Genomic DNA, 22,978 nt, shown 5'->3' with positions numbered 1-22,978 from the left:
CTGCGTAAACAACAGTTCTGGGTAATTCGTAGAAGTGTTGTTTGGCCTGTATATTCTCTTTGGTGGTTTTGCTTTGCATAGATCATATACGAGCTTCGATTATGGAAATCTATTTTATTTCATTATTATATGTTTCTGGATCATTCAGTCTCGGAAAACTGATTTGAGCTCATATATGAGCCTTGATTCTATCGATACTATTATTACTCGGTCCTGTATAAGAGAAATCTATTTTCGCTGAAAACAGGTATTCAATACATACCATTTTCATATTCAGACACACAGTAATAGAATTAGAATGTTAACTTCTCATTCTATTTGGTATAATTAAGAAAAATTCCCAGGTTTGATAAACTAACGTGAATCTCTGTTGAGAATAATTCGTATTTACACTGCTAATAAGATGAGAATAACACAAACTTCCCAATAAAAGAGTTCTATAACATCTGATCCCTAAGTGCATTATTTATCTTCAAAGTAGGGTAGATTTAATAACTTACATTTTATGCAACCGTTTCATTAATAACACTAATAGAGACATTGTAATGTGTGAAATTCATTCCACTGTAATCATATAGAGTTTAAAGTTTGGAGACTTGAAATTCACTAAATATTTTCAATTCATTAAATCATATTAGAACTGTAAATTAATGCATGCACCAATTATTTGTTTGTAAAACAATTCCATTGAAACGGTCAAGCTTTTATATACAGTATCGAATTCATTGGATACAATTGTTTCAGTTTTCTGTGTATAAACTGGTAATAAGCCTACCAGTTGAGATCCATCTGAACCCGCTTATCTGATGAACCACTTGAGTATTTTAATGAAATTCAGTCGTTATTGTCCGCTTCCCCTTTCCAATTTACAGTTTAGAAATCAAAAGCAATATAATTTTATGAGTAGAGTCATTATACTGCTTACAATATGAAGAGAATTTTTCACATTTTCCATCGTCTCCAGCCGCAGACGCCAATTATGCTGAAGAGAATGAAGATTTAGTAATGAAGGAGGAAAATTCAATTGAGGAATTTTCATTGTCGTTGGCGTTCGGTGCCAGTCTTAATAGAATTTTTGCCTGCTGGATGAAGCCAGTATATTCTGGCAGAGATTAATTTTAAAGCTCTCTCTCCCTCCTCGGTTCGATTCGGTTTATTTTTCAATCGCAGTCAGATACGCTGGAAAAATCGTTCCATGGAACGTTATCCAATAAAAAGAGTTTTTCTCCATATAATTGAGCGGTTTTATTCTCAGCCGCTGAAAGAAATGTAAAGAGGGGAGAAAAAACGTTAAATTGAGTGGAAATAATGTTAACGTTTCCCTTCTCCCGTATCTCGTGCGAAGCTGTGATAAAACTGGCCTCAAACGGACTCGATCAATCAATCTTCCACCTCATAGCAATATCGCAATTCTCCAATCCCTAAACGTAGTTTGTTTAATTTCCATTGCATTCAAAACCACCTATCTGGCCAAAAGTAAGCAATCTAGATATTTCCAGTTCATCATGCCAGGCAAGATTAAATTATTTTCATCGGTATTTATATCAATCAGTAAAAAAAATTATTTCATTTTTACATTCTCCTATGTGGTCTCAGATCATGGATTACATTTGTATAAGAATGTGAAGACTGCATTCATTTTTACTTTTATTTCCCTATGTATATTGTTGTACATTCCATTGCATATATAATATAAGATAAACGGTATTAGATAATACTTGTAAGGTAAATGCCCTCCGACCACGGAAGAAGAATTAATGTTTCCTATTATGATAAGGCCTACTACTCTCCATACTACCAAATTTTTGAACTTCTTGAATTGAAAAATTATTAATTGAAAACTAGTTCATTGTATTTCTAATTATTCGCTTCCATGATGGACGCTTGTGACTGAAGTACTTGATTAACTAAATTATTCATCACATTCAATTATCCAAACTTTCCCTCTGTACAGTCCTTGTCCCAGATTTATTCCGTTCATCTAATGTACACGTCAACCATGTCAGCTTTGGTTCCATATTTTCTCTTCATATCAAAACCTCTCCTGTCAACTAGCACTTTGAACAGAGGTTTTCCAAGAATTGTTCCCTCTACTATAGTCGTGTTAGCTGTTGCAAATTTGGCTTCATATCAAACCCTTATCCTGTCCCGTAGGAGTCAAGACCAAGCATTTTAAAATGTTTCCGTTACAAAGATAGAATTTCCCGTTTTGATAGGATGTCGTGCATGATAGCTACAACGGAGGAGCTGTGGAATAATAATTTAGGGTTGCGATGGAATAAAGTGTCGACATGGGTGACCGGTCCAAGTTCATAAAACGTTTGCAAAGGTGACGCCATAACTGAGCAGTCATTCATTCATGGTGGTGGCATGCCCTTGACACTTGGGCATGGCGTCTGCTACTAGTGGCATGCCTTTGACACCTGGGCAAGGCCTCTGCCTAGTGGCATGCTTTTAACACCTGGACGTGCCACTAGTGGCATGGTGTGGCAGGGTTCTCACTTCTTGTAGCCGTGCATTACAGTTGATGTTCACGGGAACACAGCAGCTAGCAGCTCATAACGCTTTCCCTTTGCACTGGCATGTTGACATATTCATCTGCCTCGTCACAACTATGAAAATATAATCCTTTCAAATTCTGTTCGCTTTTATAATGGTCGGTGCGTTCCTATTTTTCACCGTTTTTTTCTGTCGTTGCCACCTGAAATTCAGCCTTTGATACACTGGTGAATGGCGGAGGGGAGATTTATTGTCGTGTCCGGGCTCGACCGAACAAAGGCTGGTGGAGTGGGGGTGACAGGCAGACTCCTAAGTGCCCAGAAAACGCTGAGAACGCGTCGATGTGATAAATGCTCTTTTTCAATGATCCATCGTGATCCAACGTTGATAACAGAGCAAGTCGAATTCATAAAAAGGTTTCATCTTCAATTCTTTGCCCTCATACAAGTCCCTCACCATTTTAGGATGGCTTATTTGATTGAATTTCTGTTCTCATCATTCTAGCTACCGTATCAAACGTTATTTACCTCAGTTCTTTTTCATATAGTTTTTTGTGTGTGTTCCACGTTTAATCTCTATTTACAATACTGTATTGCAAAATGGCCAGAGAAATGTGAAGAGGTGATTTAATGATTTCAGGTCCATTTTTCTCAATTTCATTTGGTTTTCAGCTCTCGGGGCCTCTTACTTGCATCTTTTTCAATTGAAATCACAGACAAAGTCATTAATTCTATATAGACCCATTCAAAGTTTCAACAATTAATTACAGTGAAAAATTTTTCTTCATGACTATGCGTAACTTCTCCATTCTATTCCCTCATGCTCTTGATAAGTGATTGTAATAATTAGTATCATTGTATAATCAAATTAAGAAACCCATTCAATAATTTTATTTTCTTTTCAATGCCCATTCAAATGACCTTGCATTTTCTTCCAAAATGAAAGTTTTTGATTCTTATGGCTTCCATGATTTTTGACTGCAGAGTAGATAACACGTTAATAATCGCATAGAATATGTGTGTATACAATGATACAAGTAATTGCAATCAATACTGTAGAAAAACATCACTGAGAAAACCTCACTGAAAGACTTAACTATTCCACGAATATAAATTTGAAATAAACAAATTTCCTTCAAGTGAGGTCCTATTTTTCTCGGTTTATATCTTCACTCTCCTTTGAGTTTACTAGTGTCATAAGAATAAACAATTCACAGATTGTTTTTTCTATGCTAGTGCTAAGGATGATCTATGCACATACTTGTATACTTTGAGTGCTGAGTATGTATTTGTATTTTGCATTATACTATTTTTAAGGAACTTCTTGTTATCATTCTACAATTTCAAACATCAAGTATTCTGTATTGGTAAAATGTTTATCTATTCCCCAATACCAAATATTCACGTTTTCTTAATAGTCCTGGCCGACGCTGTATCAGTGAAGCCTTATCTAGTTTTTGGGGTCGTTTTTCAGCACAAACGATCGGTTCATTTCAATCAAAGTCTGCCATCTGCCTACTAACGACGCCTTGAAAAACGGCCGCATTTATATTCGTATTAACGTGAGGAGGGAGTCGAGCTTAGCAGCTTTGGTTCTCCAGGTCACGTCCTCCCAATGCACCGAGCCTCACGCTCACTCAATCACTCTTCCTTACTTTCTCGTTCTCTCTCTCTCGTATTTGGACGCAGTTTACCGGCCATCAGGAACTAAACAAAATGGCCGTCGCATGTCGTCCCATGTAGCTGCCACCAATAGATTCAGTTGCGTAGTGGATCCAGCACAACAAACATTACACGCCTTTTTCCGCCAAATCGTTCCTTCTTGCTCCCACTCCATTGTTCTCTGATACAGATTCGAATCCGGAAGCTGGAATACCTTGGTGTAGCCTACATGAGATCACTCTCAGCATACGTGCACCCGCCGCTCGCTGCAAACAGTTTAACCCACTTTCTGTAAAATGAATAACTCACCAGACTTGTGTGCTGTGCTGTGCTCTGCCCTAAACGTCAAGTCCATAAATCATGGCCGGCTATTACTTTGGCGGCGGCGGCGGATGCCCTAAGAATGGAAAAACAGTCGCCTCCGAATATAAAATAACGGCTTTGTCCCCGTAATGTGCATATAAATTTGATTCGCTCCAACTGCCTGCCTGCTATCACAAAATCGCTAAAAGATCACTCGTTTAAAATTGCCAGTTGCTGTGCCTAAGTTTGTGTCTTGAATTGGCGTATTGTACACATTCGTTGAAATACCCAACCTCAAATTTCAAATATTGGAATTCAATGTTGAAGAAGGACGACACTTGTGATTCTATTGCATTTTCACTTACTTTCTACCTCAATAAAAATATAAATTACTATAGACCATAGTATATTTTCAAATATTTCTCTACATTTCCATTACATCAATATTATAGTTTTAATACTTATGAGAACCTTATTTAATCACAGATACCTTCCACTCGCTGGGTAGAAAAAGTACACTGTAGTCTTCAGAACGGTTTCAGACAAGTAAATCAATTCTAAAATTAGAAAAAATATTTAAAAATTAGATAGTCTGTTATAATTTTTACTCAATTTCCATTGGAATCTGTAAATTGGCAAACTGAAACTGCCTTTAAAAATTTCTTTGTATAGTCTATTAAGGCTGTGCATTGTGCAAAGGCTGAAAAAACTCTACTGGTGACATTTTTTAAATTTTTTATATTTGTATACAGTCAAACTATCAAAATGTGAAATTTTTCTCATTTATTTTCAAAATCTTTTCTCCGATCATTACTTCTTGAGATATAAGCGCATAAAGTTTAAATTTTTGGGACAGGTAATTTCAAATTTGGTAAGAAATAAATCCATGGATTTTTGTGGATAAATTCTCCATTGTATTGTCGATCAAATAAAACAAAAATTTTCTGAGAATATCATTTTTTGAGGAAGTTATTTAATTTACCAAAAATAACTCAACTGAAAGTTATTTTTGGTAAATTGAATAACTTTCTTAAAACTTATATTTTCAGAAATTTTTTCTATTCAATCAGCAATACCGTGAAGAATTTATCCTAAAAATTTCATGGATTTATCTCTCACCGAATTTGAAATGTCTCAATGAATTTGAAAAAAATTAAATTCATGCGCTCATTATCTCAAAAAGTAATGATCGGAGGAAATTTTTTTTCCTGCAAAAACTTTTTTATTTTGATAGCTTGATAGTATACAAATAGAAAAACTTTGAACAATGTCACCAGTAGAAAGATTTTTTCAGCCTTTGCACTGCCTTAATAAGAAGATGGTCTAAAGGTTTTTGTAAAGCTGATGACTGTCACTCTTGATGTTATACTGGAACAAATTACATGTGGTGATAGGCAAACCTTTATTCATCATAATTTAAAAAAAAACATAAGTTGATTGGTTTGAACTTAAAATACTTCGGAACTTCCCTTAACGGATGAATAAGTTCTATTCTAATATCTCCATGACGAGAGAAAACCTTTGTATTCGATCAGTCTAGTTCTTTTCATTCAGACGCTTGTTGGAAAATAACAATTGAAAGCAGTAGAACTGTTGCTTATCTTCACCTGTGATCTACTTCGTTGACTGCATTGCATGCTCTTGTTTTCCTCACCCTTCACATTGCTGAACTCAATATCACCGAGCTAGTTTTCTTGCCTGGGGAAGTTTTCGAGCTTCATATTGTAATCTTTATGGTACTCGGTGCTGAAATCTCGAATCCTTTGAAGATCAGTAATGCAACGTTGGAATCTTGAAATCTGTAGTGAATTGTAAACCATTTCCTGATTTATTATGCGCTTTTTATTTGTAGTTCAAATTATAAAGTGAAACGCCGTTTTTGCTTGAACTCAGATCGTCAGATTTCATCACAATATTTTTTATCTTTCTGTTGTGAAGGTGGTGTTTTGGTAGATTGAATGGAAACGACTTGATGTTGTCAAAACCACTGATTTATAAAAAGCAATTACAGATACCAGTATCGTTGTTACACTTTCATCAATCTCTAGTTAACTATCAACATAATGATTGAGGAAGTTTTAGCAATAATGCAGAATTCATGAATTTCATTCATCTTGTTGTAATATATATTAAGAAATTTTATTGTATAAAAATAGATTTTGATTGTCAAGTCACGAAAATATAAAAAAACTTGAGATACAGTACTAGTTTCGGTTGTTACACCATTATCCATCTCTGAAAAACTAAAAATTTCAACATTAAGAAGCAGAAAGTAATATGGTATGAGTAAAGCTAGCTCTACGATTGGCCATAAGCTGTTGATCAATGTGGTTTGAGTTGTTCTGGCATTGGCCGAGACTAGACACGCCCAAGTATTCCAAATATGGTCTTGTCTCGGCCAATGACAGTAGAATTAAACTTTAATTGGTTTACAGCTTATGACCAATTGTAGAGCTTCATCCATACTATATTAGAAGCTCAAGGCTTCTTTTTCCAGTCACGCCAAAAACTATTGTTTTTTTTAATGATTATTCTTATTTGTAAAAATATTTCTTGTTTTTGGCAATACCATTTATTGATCATTATTCATTAGATTCTGCTGATTGATGCTTATTAATGTTTCAGTTCACTACAGATGGATAATGGTGCATCAACCGAAACTAGTTTCTCAAATCGTTTTAATATATTAGTGGCTTGACAATATTAAATAATATTTCTTATTGTATATCTCAACAAGATCCTCTTGTGAATGAAATTCAAGAATTTTGCATTATTTCTACAATTTCTTCCTTTATTATGTTGACACTTTATTCTTTACTACTAAACATTGATGAACTATATAATCTTGTGTTATTGCTTCGATCCATTCTGTAATTTCTAGTTTCAGCTCCAGTTTAACTAAAAAGAATAATAATCAGATATGAATGCCCTTGAAAAAACAACTCTTTTACTCTTTAACTCAATTAAATTATTTTTTTCTAAAAATTGAATAATACAGACAGGTCACTCGATATTTTATTTATTTATCTATTCGTGGACAGAATCACAAATCATATAAATATGATTAGGAAGGAACAACAGGCTTGGCCCAAATCTATTCCATTCCCAAATTTTGATAAATTAATAAAATGTCCAAAAAATAGGTTATGTTTGTACTGTAAAACGTTCAAGTTCAATTTTCGTCCAAAAATAAATATATAAGCTAAACATTTTAAATTTAGAGAAATTAAAACACCAAACTATGATATTATTATCATCATTATTGTATTTATTGAATGACGTATCAAAGCCATTAAATTCCCCAATCTTAAAATGTAATGTGAGCCCAAGTTATTTTAATCATGCATAGTGCTTGCTCTTTTGATATTGAAATCACTCTGTCTGACAAGTAATGGAAGACAGAGTACTCTTGAGCGTTCATTAACATTAATAGGATTCTACTAATATCGATTCCATTGTTGATTCAAACTTTCAATCAGCTAATGGATTCTTATACCATAAAGTTAACTTGATTGCTTTTTTTCTAGTTCTAATACTAATCTATTGTTTTTTGCATTTGAATCCAATGACAAAAATTGAGAATGACACAGCTATTTCGTGGCTTCTTGTCGTTTGTTATTGTATATTCCACCAGCCATTAATGTCAATTAAATTTTCCAAGGACCTACATTTTCATAGAGTCAGTCTTATTCAAAGTAATTTAAAAGTGGAGTAGAACGTACTAAATTACTATGAGTTCAACTCTTCACAAGATTATTATCTGTCGGAAATACAAATATGATTATTCTAAATGTGAATAGTACTCTCCAACATTCAGATCTCCAATTTATAAACTAAGTGAAAAACACTGCTGCGGTAATCTTAGAAACACTGCTGCGGAATAAATCATTGTTGATATTCTCCCAATTTCAATGTTCATGCCTTTTCTATTGTCTATACATTGTTATGGTTAATATTAGTTTTTAAGACTGCCTTATTATTCTAGTAATTTGGTACTTGTAAATTTGGTGGTCGAAGAAGCAAATGTTCCAACTAATTAAATTAGAAACAAAGAAAACTTTCAGAAGTGACAAATAACAGAAGACGTTTTTCGAATAAACTTTTCACAGTGTTGTTTGTATTTGTGTGTTCTTTCCAAGCATTGCATTTGTGGTTTCCATGCTCTATGAGATATATGCGGAAGAGCTTTGCTCATCAAGAAATTGTTTGTGTGAAGAGGCTTGTCTCCATTGCTGGTGATCATCGTCGAACTTGCTGTCTTCGTGGGATTGAGGATGAGGAGGAGAAGGAGATGGAGGAGGAGAAGCTGAGACCTGAGGAGCTGCTTGGTAGGAGAGAGAAGCAGAGAGAAAAGCCTCGGAACCATTCATTTTCCTATGAGCTCTGCTCCAGCTATATTTTGTTGAACTTAACACTGATGCTAATGGTTGGAAAGATGTTTAAGATTTAGATATTTTATATAGTATTTTCCGGTATGTTGTTAAATTAATTTGTAAAAATGAAATGTAATTTCTCTAGATTCTTATTTCTGTATAATTATTCAGCTTTACTGTATTGTTTAACTAGTTTAACCAACTGAAATAATTATTTCCAATTTTACTTGCTGTATACGGTACTGCTTCACCAATTTTACTGTATTTTATTATCATAAGTAGTTTGTATTGTCGTCATTGAATCAAAATTGTAACTTGAAATACGAGTAGTAGGCTCCAAAATTCATCTATTGTAAATTAGGATTTTTCAGTAATAATTATTTTAGCTGCTTCAAATTGAAAGATTTTGAATTCATCAGGGTGATAAAGAATTTGAATTCTTTAGATGGTTTACAACAGGAATAAATCCTAACCTCAATACAGGTTTAACCTAAAAATAAGCCTAGAACAACGATATGAAACTTGGAATAACCTAATTCCAATACATGTTTTTATTATCTTCATCAGGAGTTCACATTGAGTAAGAACAATCAAAATTGAATATTTGGCTCTGTTTTCATGGAATGGTAGTTGCTTGTCTCGCATTCTTCGAGGATTAATCAAATTCCGCCAAAGCTTTGAGATTTTTCCAGTTCTCGAATTACATTTCAGTTGGAATATTTTTCATCTACCCTCCACCCTCATACTGAGAAAGAGCTGAGAGGAAAACTGTACATTTCAATTTTCTCGAATATTAGGTTAGCTCACTTGCGACAGAAATGAAAACCTTGACTAGGTAGCTTTCTGAACCCACAACCCCTCCCCCCCCCAGTATCTTTCTTCAACGACCACAGTTTACAGTTTGCATGCGATATTTTTGTTTCTCCCATAATTTTATTGTTCTGATCTTTCTATATTCTCGGAACGCTTTCTACCTCCTGATATTATCATTACATTCCATTAGACTTTATAGATCTTTCAATTCTAATATAGAAAGAACGTGCTTTCCATAACTCAAGTCGAATAACAGTTACCACTTACAAGTGGAAATAATAAAGAAATTACGGTGGAATATTCTAATTGCAATTCAACCATGCAATAATATTTATCGTTGCGGTCGAAACGTTTCTTGAAAATGTGAATTTTGTGGAAATTATATTGATGCGCAATGGTTTCAATAGTCTTCAAATGTTGAAAAATTGTATTATTCAAGAAAAGCTAATTTCAGAATAGTTTTATTGAGCACGTCGTTGGCGAGGTTCAATTCTCATGAGTATTTCCTATTCTATTGGTCCGAGACAAATTCAAGTTTTCTCTATCAAGTCTAACGTTTATTATGGCATTAACATTCCACTTGTTTGAAGTTTATGGTTATGCTTCAATCAAGTATAATATATGTTCTAAATTTCCAAATAAAATTTCATATTCGACTCACACAAAAATCATTGGTCTTTAAGAATATATTTTACAATAGTGTTATACTTATCTGTAGCCATTCATTAATATCGATTTATATTCCTGTTTCATGTTGGATTTGAATACTTGTCGATCATTATTAAATTGGATTAACGATAATAAATTATTGTCCATCAATAAAGAATTCCAGACCATCAGGCATTTTATTGCATTCAGGTCTATTTTATTGTTATATACCCCATAGTTATACAGTGTTTTCATAGTATGTGTATAGTTAAAGAGTTTTTATACATTATTAGGCCTGCTTAGTATTACAATAGAATGATTTTTTCATTTGTTGACGTGGCGAAGTTTGGACAGTGATGTCCACTCCACCACTTAACTACGTAAAGTATTCAAACATTATTGATATTTTATTTAGTGAAACAAATTTAATTTTACTCGTATAGTGAACTTGATATTGAAACTTGTATTCTCAATATCTTTAAATTTTAAAAAACGAAAATTTATTTCTCAGTGTGTAATAAGCAACAGTTTGCTAACGTATGTCCTCACTTGTTTCCACATGATCATTAGATACGAACTTATACTGCTGCACCATCATTTTCACCGTCCATTTCTTGCACCTCCCACTTTCTCCGAATTCATTCTTCATTTCTACCCTCTCCTCGCACCCGCACGCACACATTCCTCTTTTCCGGTGTATTAAATATTGTGCTGCAACCTTGCCACACATTCGTCTGTGTGCCTCTCATTTTTCATCTATATTCTGTCTCTTTTTCGCCTTGTATTTCCCGCCCTTCCATGAATGTCTCTGCTCTCTTTCTCCTCAATTCTATGTATGAAATACCATGGCATCGTACTTTTGATAAATTGTTGCTTTTATTGAGCTGCCGCTCGCCTCTTGTCTACCTCTCTCACAATATTTCTTTCTCTTATATGTAGCTGTTTTTTCTCTCCTATTCATCTCTTGTATTCCCTCTCTCTTTTACTATTATTTCTTTCTTGTTCTTTGTCAATTGATATTTCTTCCTTTTTTATTTGAAAACATTTTTCTCATTCTTATTCATGCTATACGCATAAGGTACAAAATTGTATCTCTTGTTTGTATTGTTTTATATTCTATTGATTGAATCAGTCATGATTAAGGCTGGAATCAGGTATGTGTCAAATTTAACATCCAAATAATAAACTCTGTCATGTAAAAATGTATCAATTATCTCTATTGAAAAACGAGTAAAATTATTGTTTCCATAATTTTTTTCTTCTTTTCTTATCTTTAATTTTTTCTAACTACATTTTTAAAATAAGGCACATATCCTAGTTTCACTGTAGATTGTTAATTTATAATTCATGAAATCCTATACAATGATCGGGAGAGGACACAGCAAGCAAAGCCCAGTCAATCTTTCATCTCCTCTCTAACAAATGTTCCTTTCCAAAGAACTATTTCTAGCTCTCTTACTGTTTCACAATTTATTTTCCCCATGTTTATATTACTTCTACATATTAGATCCATCCCGTCCTGTTTATTTCCATCTCATTTTCATTTCTTCCTTTAGTAATACAGTAGTTTCGTAACTTTTTTTCCAACCCCACTTGTTCTATTCCTCTCATAAATTATTTCCCAGTACATCATATATGTGTTTGTTCACATTCGCTCACTTTCTTTTCTTCTAAATCTCATCACTCATCCAATTTTCTCGTTCCATAAATCTGCTCTCTCCGAAGTGTCCCTGGAGATGAGCATTCCTCTGATTTCCTGCTGCTCAACAATTTATTTTGTTGAGGGCTCGCTGCTCTGGGTGGAAGGGTCGCGCCATTTTATTTCTCATTCAACAAAAATGATTATCGTTGAGGTGCTGGCATACCGACTGCTCAGTGTGTGTTGGTGTGTTTGCGAGATCCTCTCCACACATCCACTTGAACGGTGATTTGTTCCATTCTTGATCGCCGAACGTGTGTATGCATTCACAATTCGCGGCAACGGTTTAGATGAGCGGATTCACTCAACAGGTGGAACTCCAGCCACCCACTCAGTTCCTCTCACTCTCTCTCACCCATTCTATCTCTGTCTTATCTATCCCTCCGTATTCCTTTCTCACACACCGTCCTCTTTGTCGTTGATACTTCCATTCAATTCAATTTGAAAAAGTCTACATAATGATAAGTAGTCCCTTCCTTGCTCCCACTTCATAATGCTGTACCCTGAATTGCTCTCATGTAGCCGAGTGCTATTGTCCATTATGACTCCCATTGCGAACATTCACAAGTGCTCGCCATATTTCGCTCTTACATATTTGAATTTATTCACTCCCTGGTGAAGCTGTTTAGAAGAAACTGGCTTTTATCAGTTGAGCAAAGTTTCTTCCTGTTGAGATTTGAATAGATAAATGAGAAGATTTTGTACTAGAGAGATTTTGTCTCATTCGTATTCATTTTCTCCTTGGAGCAATATTCTCTCTATTCCCGAATAGTGAATGATAAATTGAATCAAATGTTTTATCTTACAATAATAATTTTAAATCAACTATTACTCAGCTCTCAGCTCTGAAATCTAGTTTAGCATTAAGAAATTACAAATGATAGAGACAATCGATTTCAAATCCATTGAATTTCTCATAGTCTTCTCTCCGCTGTGAAGATTCTTGTTGATGTATGCATATCATCCACAGTCTGAATTAGCTCAAAAAACTACACTCTACTCTTCATGTTTGATAATGTTAATAAACCTTTGTTTATTATTTGGAATTTTTTCCCCACTTTCGAAGAATCTTTGTGCCTACTACTGTATTTTAAACGTTTTAAAATATCTTGTTATTTATTACCTTTCAAAAATCTGATTGTATTTTGTGACATCATTGTCTGTCTTCTGTAAGTAAATAATAAGAATAAATAGTTATATAACATTTTTATGAATAGTGTAACGTTTCTCGTCAATTTGTTTCTGTTTGTGTTTTTTTCGAAGATAGCATTGTTTATTTACAGATTGAGAGGAAAGAAATGAAAATGTTTCGTAGCATTCACATCTAGTTCATCAATGCATTTGAGTGAAATAATATGAAAAATGCGGACAGATTTGTGGTCGAGAGGTGAACATTTGGTGCATAGATATTGAATTTCTACAGAAATAATTGAAACATCAATATTGTCAACGATTATGCGAACATGCTTAAATAGTGATGTAATGTGACTTTGGCGGACTAGGATGGCAAGTGATTGTCGGGAAATGCACGATGATGTATCGTCGGCCATCTTTAGTGTGAAAGGAATCTGATAAAAGGCGATTGTAGCCGCCTGAAAACAAATTCAACATGGAAGAAAGGCTGCTTTTGTACTTGTTAATATATCGACGACATGCAATTGCTGTGATATTGTTGTAAAAAGTAATTGTTACTTAGATAAACTGTCTCAAATGATATTGTTATGGACACGTACATAATAGATTTAATTGTATGTAAGTTAGTCGAATTTCACTCACTTAGCCACTGATTTAGGTGGATTGGACCCATGATGGTGGAAGACATCGCTGTACGCGGTCTCTTCTTAACTACATTAGTGCTGGTGGCCTATGCTACGCCTGTTCATTCTGAGGGTGAGTCACAGTAGGCCTACCAATTTACTATTAAATGCATGCATTAGCTTAAAGAGTTGCATGATATATTCAGTCGAAAATTTCAACAATACTGCAGAGAGTTTGACGCTACAACTTGTCAATTTATATGGCTAATTTTTACATCCTCTGAATCACCATTTATTAGTCTCTTTTTAATGACAAACCAAAAGCATGGGAATTTCATTCTTCATGAACAAGTTATTGAAAACTCAAAGCTTATTCCCGTACAGTTCAAAGCTTGTCTTTTTTTCTTTAGGGCTACTCTTGAATATAAATGAAAATAGATGTCTATTCCTAGATATCTATATCCTTTATAGATTTCTATTTTCATTTATAAGTTAAAAGCTTTTTTATCGTGATAATGCTTCAGTGAAACCTCATTCAAACCTAATTTTTAGTTTATCTCAGTCAATTATTGTGAAGTAACATTATTGTATAATAAATATGTATAATATCTAAAGATATTGGTACTTCTTTGTTCTTATGAAATTAATAAGAATTCGTTGATTTATCTATTATCTACTTTCATGAGTTTTCTATGTAGAATAAAATATTGATATTTTTTCAAATCCTCTGCTAAGTATTGTTGTTGTTTTCAACGAATTTCTTGTATGTTTGCCGAATTCTGTTCAGAACAAATTATTTCCATGATTCTTGTTATTCCCAATAAGTATTAATCTAGAGCGCAGCAAACATGATTTATGTTTACAACTTTTCTGTACGGATTTGTTGTGTAATCCAAGAAAGTCTCGAAGAATTGAGAAGTAATAATATAATGTTCGATTGATATGTGTGTTCATCACAACAGAATGAACCTTCAATGATAATTCATCTAATTTGAATGAAATAAATTTTGGATTATCATCTGTAGTCATGAAATCAATCATTCATTGTTCTGGAAAACGTAGGGTATGAAATTCGATCACTAGATGAGCTTAATTAGTAAGTTTAAATTTATCATTCATATTTATTTTTATTATCTTTGATTTTAAACTCACTATTCACTCCAGAAGTAAATAGATGTGCTAATAAACCCATTCATTAGTTTATCAAAAATGATATCTAAGTGCAATAAAGTGAATGGCTGGATGATAGAACAATTAATTTCTCAATGACGAAATAAAAGTGAAAACCTTGCAAGAATGATCATTCAATAGCGTATTTGAAGAGTTTTCCACATCAACATGTGACCTTCATTCAACTATTCCTCCCAGATTCAGAAATGAATATAAACTTCGATCCCACATAGACTCTCCGTCATATTTAGTCAGTGCAGTAGGCCCACATGTGCAGTAAGCCAACCTCGTTACGAGATCTATCAAACCGTGCATCCAATTTCACATAATGGCGGGCGCTATTGCTACTAAGTGCGTACATTTGTTTCGCCAACAGAACCGAATTCCAACAATCGACAACAAGCGTTTTCCGGGTCGCACTCGCATTCCATACCTCTGTACACGCGGCATCGTAATTGTGGCGTAAATATTTTATGAATTCATCATTCTCGAACGACACGAAGCAAAGCCGCCGTCGCGTGAGTGCTCTGCTCTTGTTTGCTTTGCTACGTTGGACGATTTTTCTTAGACCGTTCGATTGCACTGGAATCATTCACCCCCTACATGTTCCACCTCTCCCCACCTCCCTCCATCACTTATCCACGCATCGATCCAATAACCATTGAAACTGAGTGTCCTCCATTATGGAATTCCATAAAAATGCTGTCGTGTGGTCACGAATCAATCCCTTGTCCGACTTTCCATTGAACAGAAAAGTAAACAATTTTATTCCTGTTGAAAACCGTATTCCAGGTGAATTTGCTCTGTTTGGCTGTCGTAAGCTCCTTCTTATTGAAAGCGATGTTGACTAATCTATCAATCGGCTATTGACATTCACCAATATTCCGTTGCAGTGTGTTGACCTGTTGACGAAGGGAAGGCGGTCGTGTAGTTGTCTTCACTGAGCATCTGTCATTCCTTTTGTGAATTGTTTTCAAGGCTTTATGAAGGAAGGTGAATTCTATCCAAAGAAAAAGATAATATAGTGAGACTTGTTGATTAAAATTCGAATATACGAGTAGATGAATATTAATGAAGTTCATTCAATAGTTGAATTCAATTTAAATTTTGCCTCTGATGCAGATCATGCATCACATTGAATGCCTATGAGTGCAAGTGCACGTCAGATCATGCATGAGCCGTAAAACAAAATCTGGAAGAAACCATTGAAACCCATTGTGATTTTCTGTAGCTGCTCACACTGAACACAGTCAGTACGTGCATGCGTTCAATTGCTCTTTCCGTAGTTTGTTTCTCATCTGCGCGTTTGGTCATGCATAACCAAGCACGTATCTAATGACTGTGATCACTCTGTTTTTGCATGTCTTTTCTGTTCAGTGTTTATTGCGAAATGGTTAAAATCCTATCTTACAGATTTTATAAATTACAGTTAGTCGTTATTCTCGTTTCTCTGGAATATTTATGCCAGCTCCGTCACTTCAAAATCACATATCATGGTCCTCTTTCATCATCTCCCAAAATTATCATCCAATAACTTATGCCTAGGAATCATTGAGGCATCATTCTTAGTAGAAATCACTGAATTGTAATTTCATGAAATTTCCAAAAACATGTCATGATCTACATCAAATTTGTTCAATTGATGTTGATAATTTTAAAATACACTTCCCACTTTTAGTCGACTATAGAATTCCAGGGAATGTAGGATTCAATAATCTCTTAACAAATCCAACTGGCTGTTGGGTGAATATTGTCAAGTACAATATTGTTCTAATACTGGTCCACCTTAGTACATTTGTCAACCGCGCTGACTACCATTAGTTAGATATTTATCGCTAACCTCTTGGTTGAACGTGCGTGAATATCCAGTGAGATTACTTTTGGCAGCGTGAGACTTTTCTGTTATAAACCTCATCCACCTAACCTAAACCTATGAATTGTCGACCTGGCTAGACTCACTGTGTTTTGCTTCGAGGGAGTAAGTTCGGTGACCGAAAAAATAGAGGTGAGAGAAGAGCTGTGGATTTTTTCGTTTTCGCTCGGCAAGGAGTTGACTCTCGCTAGACTAGATAGGCGTGGCGGAAGTTCTTGCGATGGAGTAGATGTTGGCTGAATTTCCCACAAAATTGAACGGCTTCGCCATAAAATAACCTTTGTATACACAGCTAGATTGTGCGGCTTGGTTGCGTGTGTGTGTGTGTGTGTGTGTGTGTGTGTGTGTGTGTGTGTGTGTGTGTGTGCTCGCCAGAGTTTTGCACGTGTTTTGAATGAGAAGACAGGAGGCTAGTGCGTAATCTCGCGTAAGTGTGTCAGCCACAGTGAACTTGGCATTCTTTACTTGCATCGCTTTGGTTCCAGACTCTATTAGGAATTGATATTTTTATAACTGAACGTATGATTAAATTTCCTGAGCTTTCTCTTTCTCTCTGCTCACTCTTTCACCACTGGAAACGAACGAACGCACACACACAGACACACACATATCCAAGTTCGCAAATGTTCTCTTATTGCAGGGTTCCCTTTCATCTAACTTCCTGTTACGAAGTGTTTCACGAAATACACTAGCCGGGAAGAACTGAAAGGGTTGATATAAAAAAACCCTTTCAAGCACACGAACTCACCGTCTGCAATGGTAGTCTTGAATTCACCATTTTTTCGTCGGATTTCTATAACCAACTTGTTCTTCGGGCAACCTGTGCTTTTTCTTCATTTTCATTAAGTTGAATAATATAACATAAGGGTTAACACAGAGTCAGACCTCCAGAAATATTGATAAAACATGCATTTATATGAGTTTATCAAATTGAAAAATCAAGTTAGGACCTTCATTTTGCCTAGAAATAGAGCCTTGTACGTTTTTAAGAGACGCCTTTTCATCCGAACGTCAGAATTTCCCCTTAACAGAAGAGAATAATCTCTTTGGCTTGAGTTCTTCTCTCCGAATTCAATAAGTTGTACAATACAGTGTCCCCCATTGTACACCAAGAGTGAGAAATGTGGACGCACGATGTTGAAGGAATAGGCTGTACAGCTTTATTGTGAAAATGTCACATTTCTCGATAGAATCCCATGAAAATCCAATAAGTCTCCATTCTTTGACAGCTCGTGAAACATTGACAAACGTAGCAGCTGCATTGTCAGGTGTGAATCTTTTCTGTGAATTTTCTATTAGAGTAAGCTCAACTCGTCAGCTTTTGCTCCAACAGTATCGTACTAGACATCATCTGAAGATGGCTCTAAAAGTATCTTCTCTCAAAGATAGTCTTGATTTTCCCTTGTCACACCACTGTTACTTTACTGTGACAATGTGTTGTCAATATTATTTTTTGACTATATTTGACATCTGTTCAGTATCGTAATAGAAATACATTATGTCTATGCATATTTCTACATAGTTTGAAGAATTGGATGACTTATCTGCTAAATTAACATGTGTTGATTCAACATTCTCAAGCTTGTTAATGTTTTTCCCCAAGCAACCTAGAATACAGGTATTCTAGGTGAATTGGTTATCCCCATCTCATTGAGTTATCAGCTTGTTCATCTATTTTTAGTCTCTTTTTCACTATTGTTGGCTGTTGTTAAGAAGAGTGAATTGTTGGTTGAGTATTATGGTGTAAATGTGGATTTATAACCGAAGTTCAGTTCTTAATAAGCTCTTGGGAGGTTATAAATGAAGAGATATCCTCAAGCGGGGAAAGTGAATTAAAATAAATAATTTTGAAATCTATAACATTGAATATTGAAGTTGTCAAGAAGGTCGATAATATTGAAAATGTTCCATCTTATTTGAATTGAAGGCGCATATGATACGTTTAAAACTTGGGAACTCATTCATGATTTGTTATAATTTTTTATTTATTTATTAGTGGATATAAAATTACAAATCATATGAATATGATTGGGAAAGAATAACTTGATAATGGCTTGAAAGAAAAGGCTCGATAAAAATAATTCATAAAGATCCAGAATTTGATAAAGCTTTAATTCACAGTATGCTTCATTTCGGTTTACAAACTAGATCACGAATTCGAGTCGAGGAATTGGCTGGTTTGGTTGATCTGAAGCAGAATGAAGGTTTGTCGTGATACTGTATAGCATAGTATTCATCCATTTAGTGAAACTCAGGTCTTTTGCATTTCTGGATCTTTTCCCATTGAGCGTCGTTTCCATTGTAGCTGGGGCCAACCGAGATAAGCGCGGGAAATGGATTTGGTGTAAGATGAAGTAAAACAATGCCGGCTGGAGTTGGAGGAAACAAAGACCCTAATTATGACTTGCTTTTTCTCTATTTTGGTCGCGAGCAAACCTCTGCTCTTTTCAACGTTTGCTCTTTCAGTCACATTGAATCGCTTGCTCTTCCTGTCAACTGTCTTCCAACAAACTCTTAACTTCACTATTCCGATTCTTTTTTCAATTTTCCCTACCTCTTACGGTACATTATGGTACTGCTTTCTACTTTTAGTCTGGCTTAATCTTTCTACAATAAATACAATAAAGTGACAGCTCATTCTATCTTTCTCCTCCCAACGAGATCATATAATTGTTATAATAAACAATTATGCATTTTTGTAATGCAAATTTATGATCGAGTTGAAAATTTGTCACTATCAAAATATCTTGAGTAAATGTATTTATAGGTCTGTAGTGAGATTGGATGGAGATACTGTACAAACATGTGTCATTATCGAGATGTTTCGAGGAAATGCCGAAGATATCGAGGATATCTGTATTAAGAATTGATGAAGATACAATCTGCTGCCATTATCGGAATGTTTGTTGGAATTCCATATAAGTCTGTAGTAAGATTTGATGAAGACACTCCTGCTACTATCGAGATGTTTCGGTGAAATGCGTGTAGGTCTATAGTAAGATTTGATGAAGACACAAACAAGATCCGAACCGAAACCCTACCTCTATCCTATTTCAACATATGAACAGCTACAAGCTTGTAAAGATTTAGCATATAGTCGAGACGCGTCCTGTTGCTGCGTGTGTTACATGCATCTTCCATTTGTCTCGCTGCGTTGTGATTTATGCGATAAGCCGAAATATCTCAGGCCTCCCATAGACTACTATTCACACCCTTGTTTCGCATTCTGCCAGGCAGCTGCCTTTCCTGGTTCTGTTGCTGAATTTGCAGTCCTTGTGGCCATTCCATCAATGTCTGCTATCTCCTCTACTTGGTTGATTTTTGGGTGTCAGATCTGCATGTCTGAATTCATGTTCGGTTTGTTATTGATTACATCCAACTTACATAGGAGTGAATGTTGGTTAATAGTGGCAGCTTCATACAGGTCTGTTTTCTGAACCGAGCATCAAATTTTGATTGTACTCCCATTACAATTATTCACAAACTCTGATTAAGAATGAAGTGATTAAGAAGAAAGAGGAGTCAATGAAGGATTCAATTCCGATTATTCTTATGATAGTAAATAATAAGCATCAATATTTCCACTTGCGTATCAATTTCTATGATAGTAGATTCTAAAATAATAATTCTGTTATTTATTCCACCCAAAAACATGGAATCTCATTTAAATTCCGATATTCTTAGGATGGAGATTCATTATTATAAATATGTATATGTTCTGTTATATGGCATGGAAGCATGAACCTTGAATAAATCATGTGAAAAGTGAATACAAGCCTTTGAGTTTTGGACCTACCGCAGAATGCTGAGAATCTCATATACAGACCATGTAACAAATGAAGAGGTTCTCAGAAGAATGGATAAAAGGCCAGAGCTCATAGGTGAAATTAAGGAACGGAAATTAAAGTACCTAGGTCACACAATGAGGGGAAAGAAATATGAAATATTGCATCTCATTATGCAAGGAAAAATAACTGGCAAGAAATCAGTGGGCAGAGGACGAATATCTTGATTGCGCAACTTAAGGGATTGGTTAGTGTACATCCAACGACCTATTCAGAGCAGCTGTTATTAAAATACAAATCGCCTTCATGATAACCAACCTCCGCCATGGAGACGGTATATGAAGAACAAGAAGATTATAAATATACAACCCTCGAAACCCATTAATTCTCCGAATCAAAACTTCAAAAATCTGGTGTGGCGCACTCACACAACTTTCCTTGCCGTTATGAAAATTGATCACCTGACGCTAGTGTGCACGCGCATCTCAAGTCTACTTATAAACAAAGATCTGAACCAGCTGGTGACAGGACAATAACGTTGGAGACATACGAGGTCTGCTATCTCTTCATAGTGAATCATTTAATAGAATCAACAGTTGCCAACAGTTTGCAATTGAAATAATAACATTTTCTCGAATTTCGTGCTTATTTTCAATTTTAGGTGAAAATGTTACTGAACATAATTTGTAGAGATTTTCATGCTTAATCTCTTCCACTCAAAACTTTTTGTTTAAATTTTATCTGAAGCCTGATAATTGGGAATCTAAAATAAAACTTTGCATAGATGGGGCGGGGCTCCTGAAATTTTTACAGATATGAGACTTCTGGCAGTTGATAGAGCTTATCAATTACTACTTTCAATCGATAGGCCTAAGTGCTATTTTTCAATTAAAAATTATCTCAATGAAACTAGCATACATGGTACATATTTAGCCTACATGTACATATTTCTCAAGTAAGATACTATTTTATTTTTTCTAGATTAGCAGAACTCATCACCACAGAAACAACTTTGAACTTTTGAACACTATTTTCCACTAAATTGGCTCGTTTAATAATTTTCCAATGAATTTCCTGAACCAATTAATTACAAGGCAATTGAATGTATGTTTTCGAGCAAACGGCATGAATAATTTTCGATAAATGAATGAGCAATTCAATTACGAGTGGCGCACTTTAAGTCTATGGCTGTTTGGCTGAGAGTGTAGTCCTGTGAGCATAGGGAGTCTGCTCTGCTCTGCCCTGCCCTGCATCCATTACCTGTAATTAACTTGAACGGTGTGTGTTGCTATGCTAGCTCAGAGCTCCCAGCTCAGCACGATTGTCACAATGTGTATATCAAGGGCCTCAATAACAACCCTGTCTTTGCTATGCTGCCGGTGTAATCATGCCCTTGGTCAGCCCGTCATACATATACAGTAGTTTATTCAGTGGTCATCCAGCTTTGTACAACATGGTAATCATCTTGTGTACGTTTACCCTTGGAAAAAACCAAACCATACCCTTTCAATTGTTCAGTGGTGGGTGTATTCGTTCATCAATCAACTCAAAACACTGTAAATTTAAATACTGTTATTGGAGGAACCTAACTCAATCTGTTGAGTGTTTATGATATATCATTTCAAACGTTAAATCGAATGTCTAGCATTTTTATGTCACGTGAGATGTTAATTGACTTCATTGATGATGATTTGTATCAATATAAGTTACCAATTTCTTGACTATAATACAGTCAGTATATCTGGCTCTACTAAGCCCCATTTGCTTTATTACAGTTCAAACCATGTTTAAATAACAAATCCAGGATTAAATCAACCTATGATCAGATTTTTGATGAGCTTCAATTGGGTCACTAGTTCGAACTAGGTCTTTAGCTTACAGACCTAAATATTTCTCACATTCAAACCTCTATGGATAATAAATAAATAAGCGATCAACGAATTCTGATAAAAGGAGTAATGTGACTGCAATATTTACGTAACTAAACCAGAGGCATGGCGAAAATTTGTTCTTGGTTTTCAATTGCACGATAATTCGATTCCAACATTATTGATAGTATTCTTTAAACAAGGCTGATTTTATTCCATCCTGAATTTTTTCTCAATGGTAAGATAACTTGAAAATACATTTCTATTTTTGTACTTCACGTTATTTGAAACACGATCTTAAAAAAATTAAAACAATAAATAATACATTTCCATATTCATACTGGTGCTCAACTCTCCCACTGAACGAATCTATTCAATTTCGTACCATTGAAGACTTCAAATAGAAGACACTGTTTTTAAAATAGAGTTGTACAGTATTTTTATAATATTTGCCACTTCAGTCTTCACCACGTCAATTGCTTTCCGATTTCCAATGATTGGTTGGAGTTGAAATTGCAATTCTATGTAT

At 34.9% G+C, this 22,978-nt stretch overlaps 1 protein-coding gene across 10 annotated transcripts in view; it reads left to right on the top strand.

Moving 5' to 3' along the window:
• Window positions 1–22,978, top strand: part of LOC111051765 (tyrosine-protein phosphatase Lar-like) — a 560,641-nt gene that overhangs the window by 336,383 nt on the left and 201,280 nt on the right. For all 10 annotated transcript variants that reach the window (XM_039429683.1, XM_039429679.1, XM_039429675.1 and 7 more), the window contains one exon: window positions 13,789–13,886. In XM_039429683.1, the coding sequence (XP_039285617.1) occupies window positions 13,802–13,886 (85 nt within the window). In that variant the 5' untranslated portion in view covers window positions 13,789–13,801. The remainder of the gene's footprint in view (window positions 1–13,788; window positions 13,887–22,978) is intronic.

The sequence above is a fragment of the Nilaparvata lugens genome, chromosome 5 (assembly GCF_014356525.2).
Source record: "Nilaparvata lugens isolate BPH chromosome 5, ASM1435652v1, whole genome shotgun sequence".
In the NCBI taxonomy this organism is placed as follows: Eukaryota; Metazoa; Arthropoda; class Insecta; order Hemiptera; family Delphacidae; genus Nilaparvata; species Nilaparvata lugens.
The sequence above is the reverse complement of the archived record's forward strand: the minus strand, read 5'-3'. Positions and strand labels throughout refer to the sequence as shown.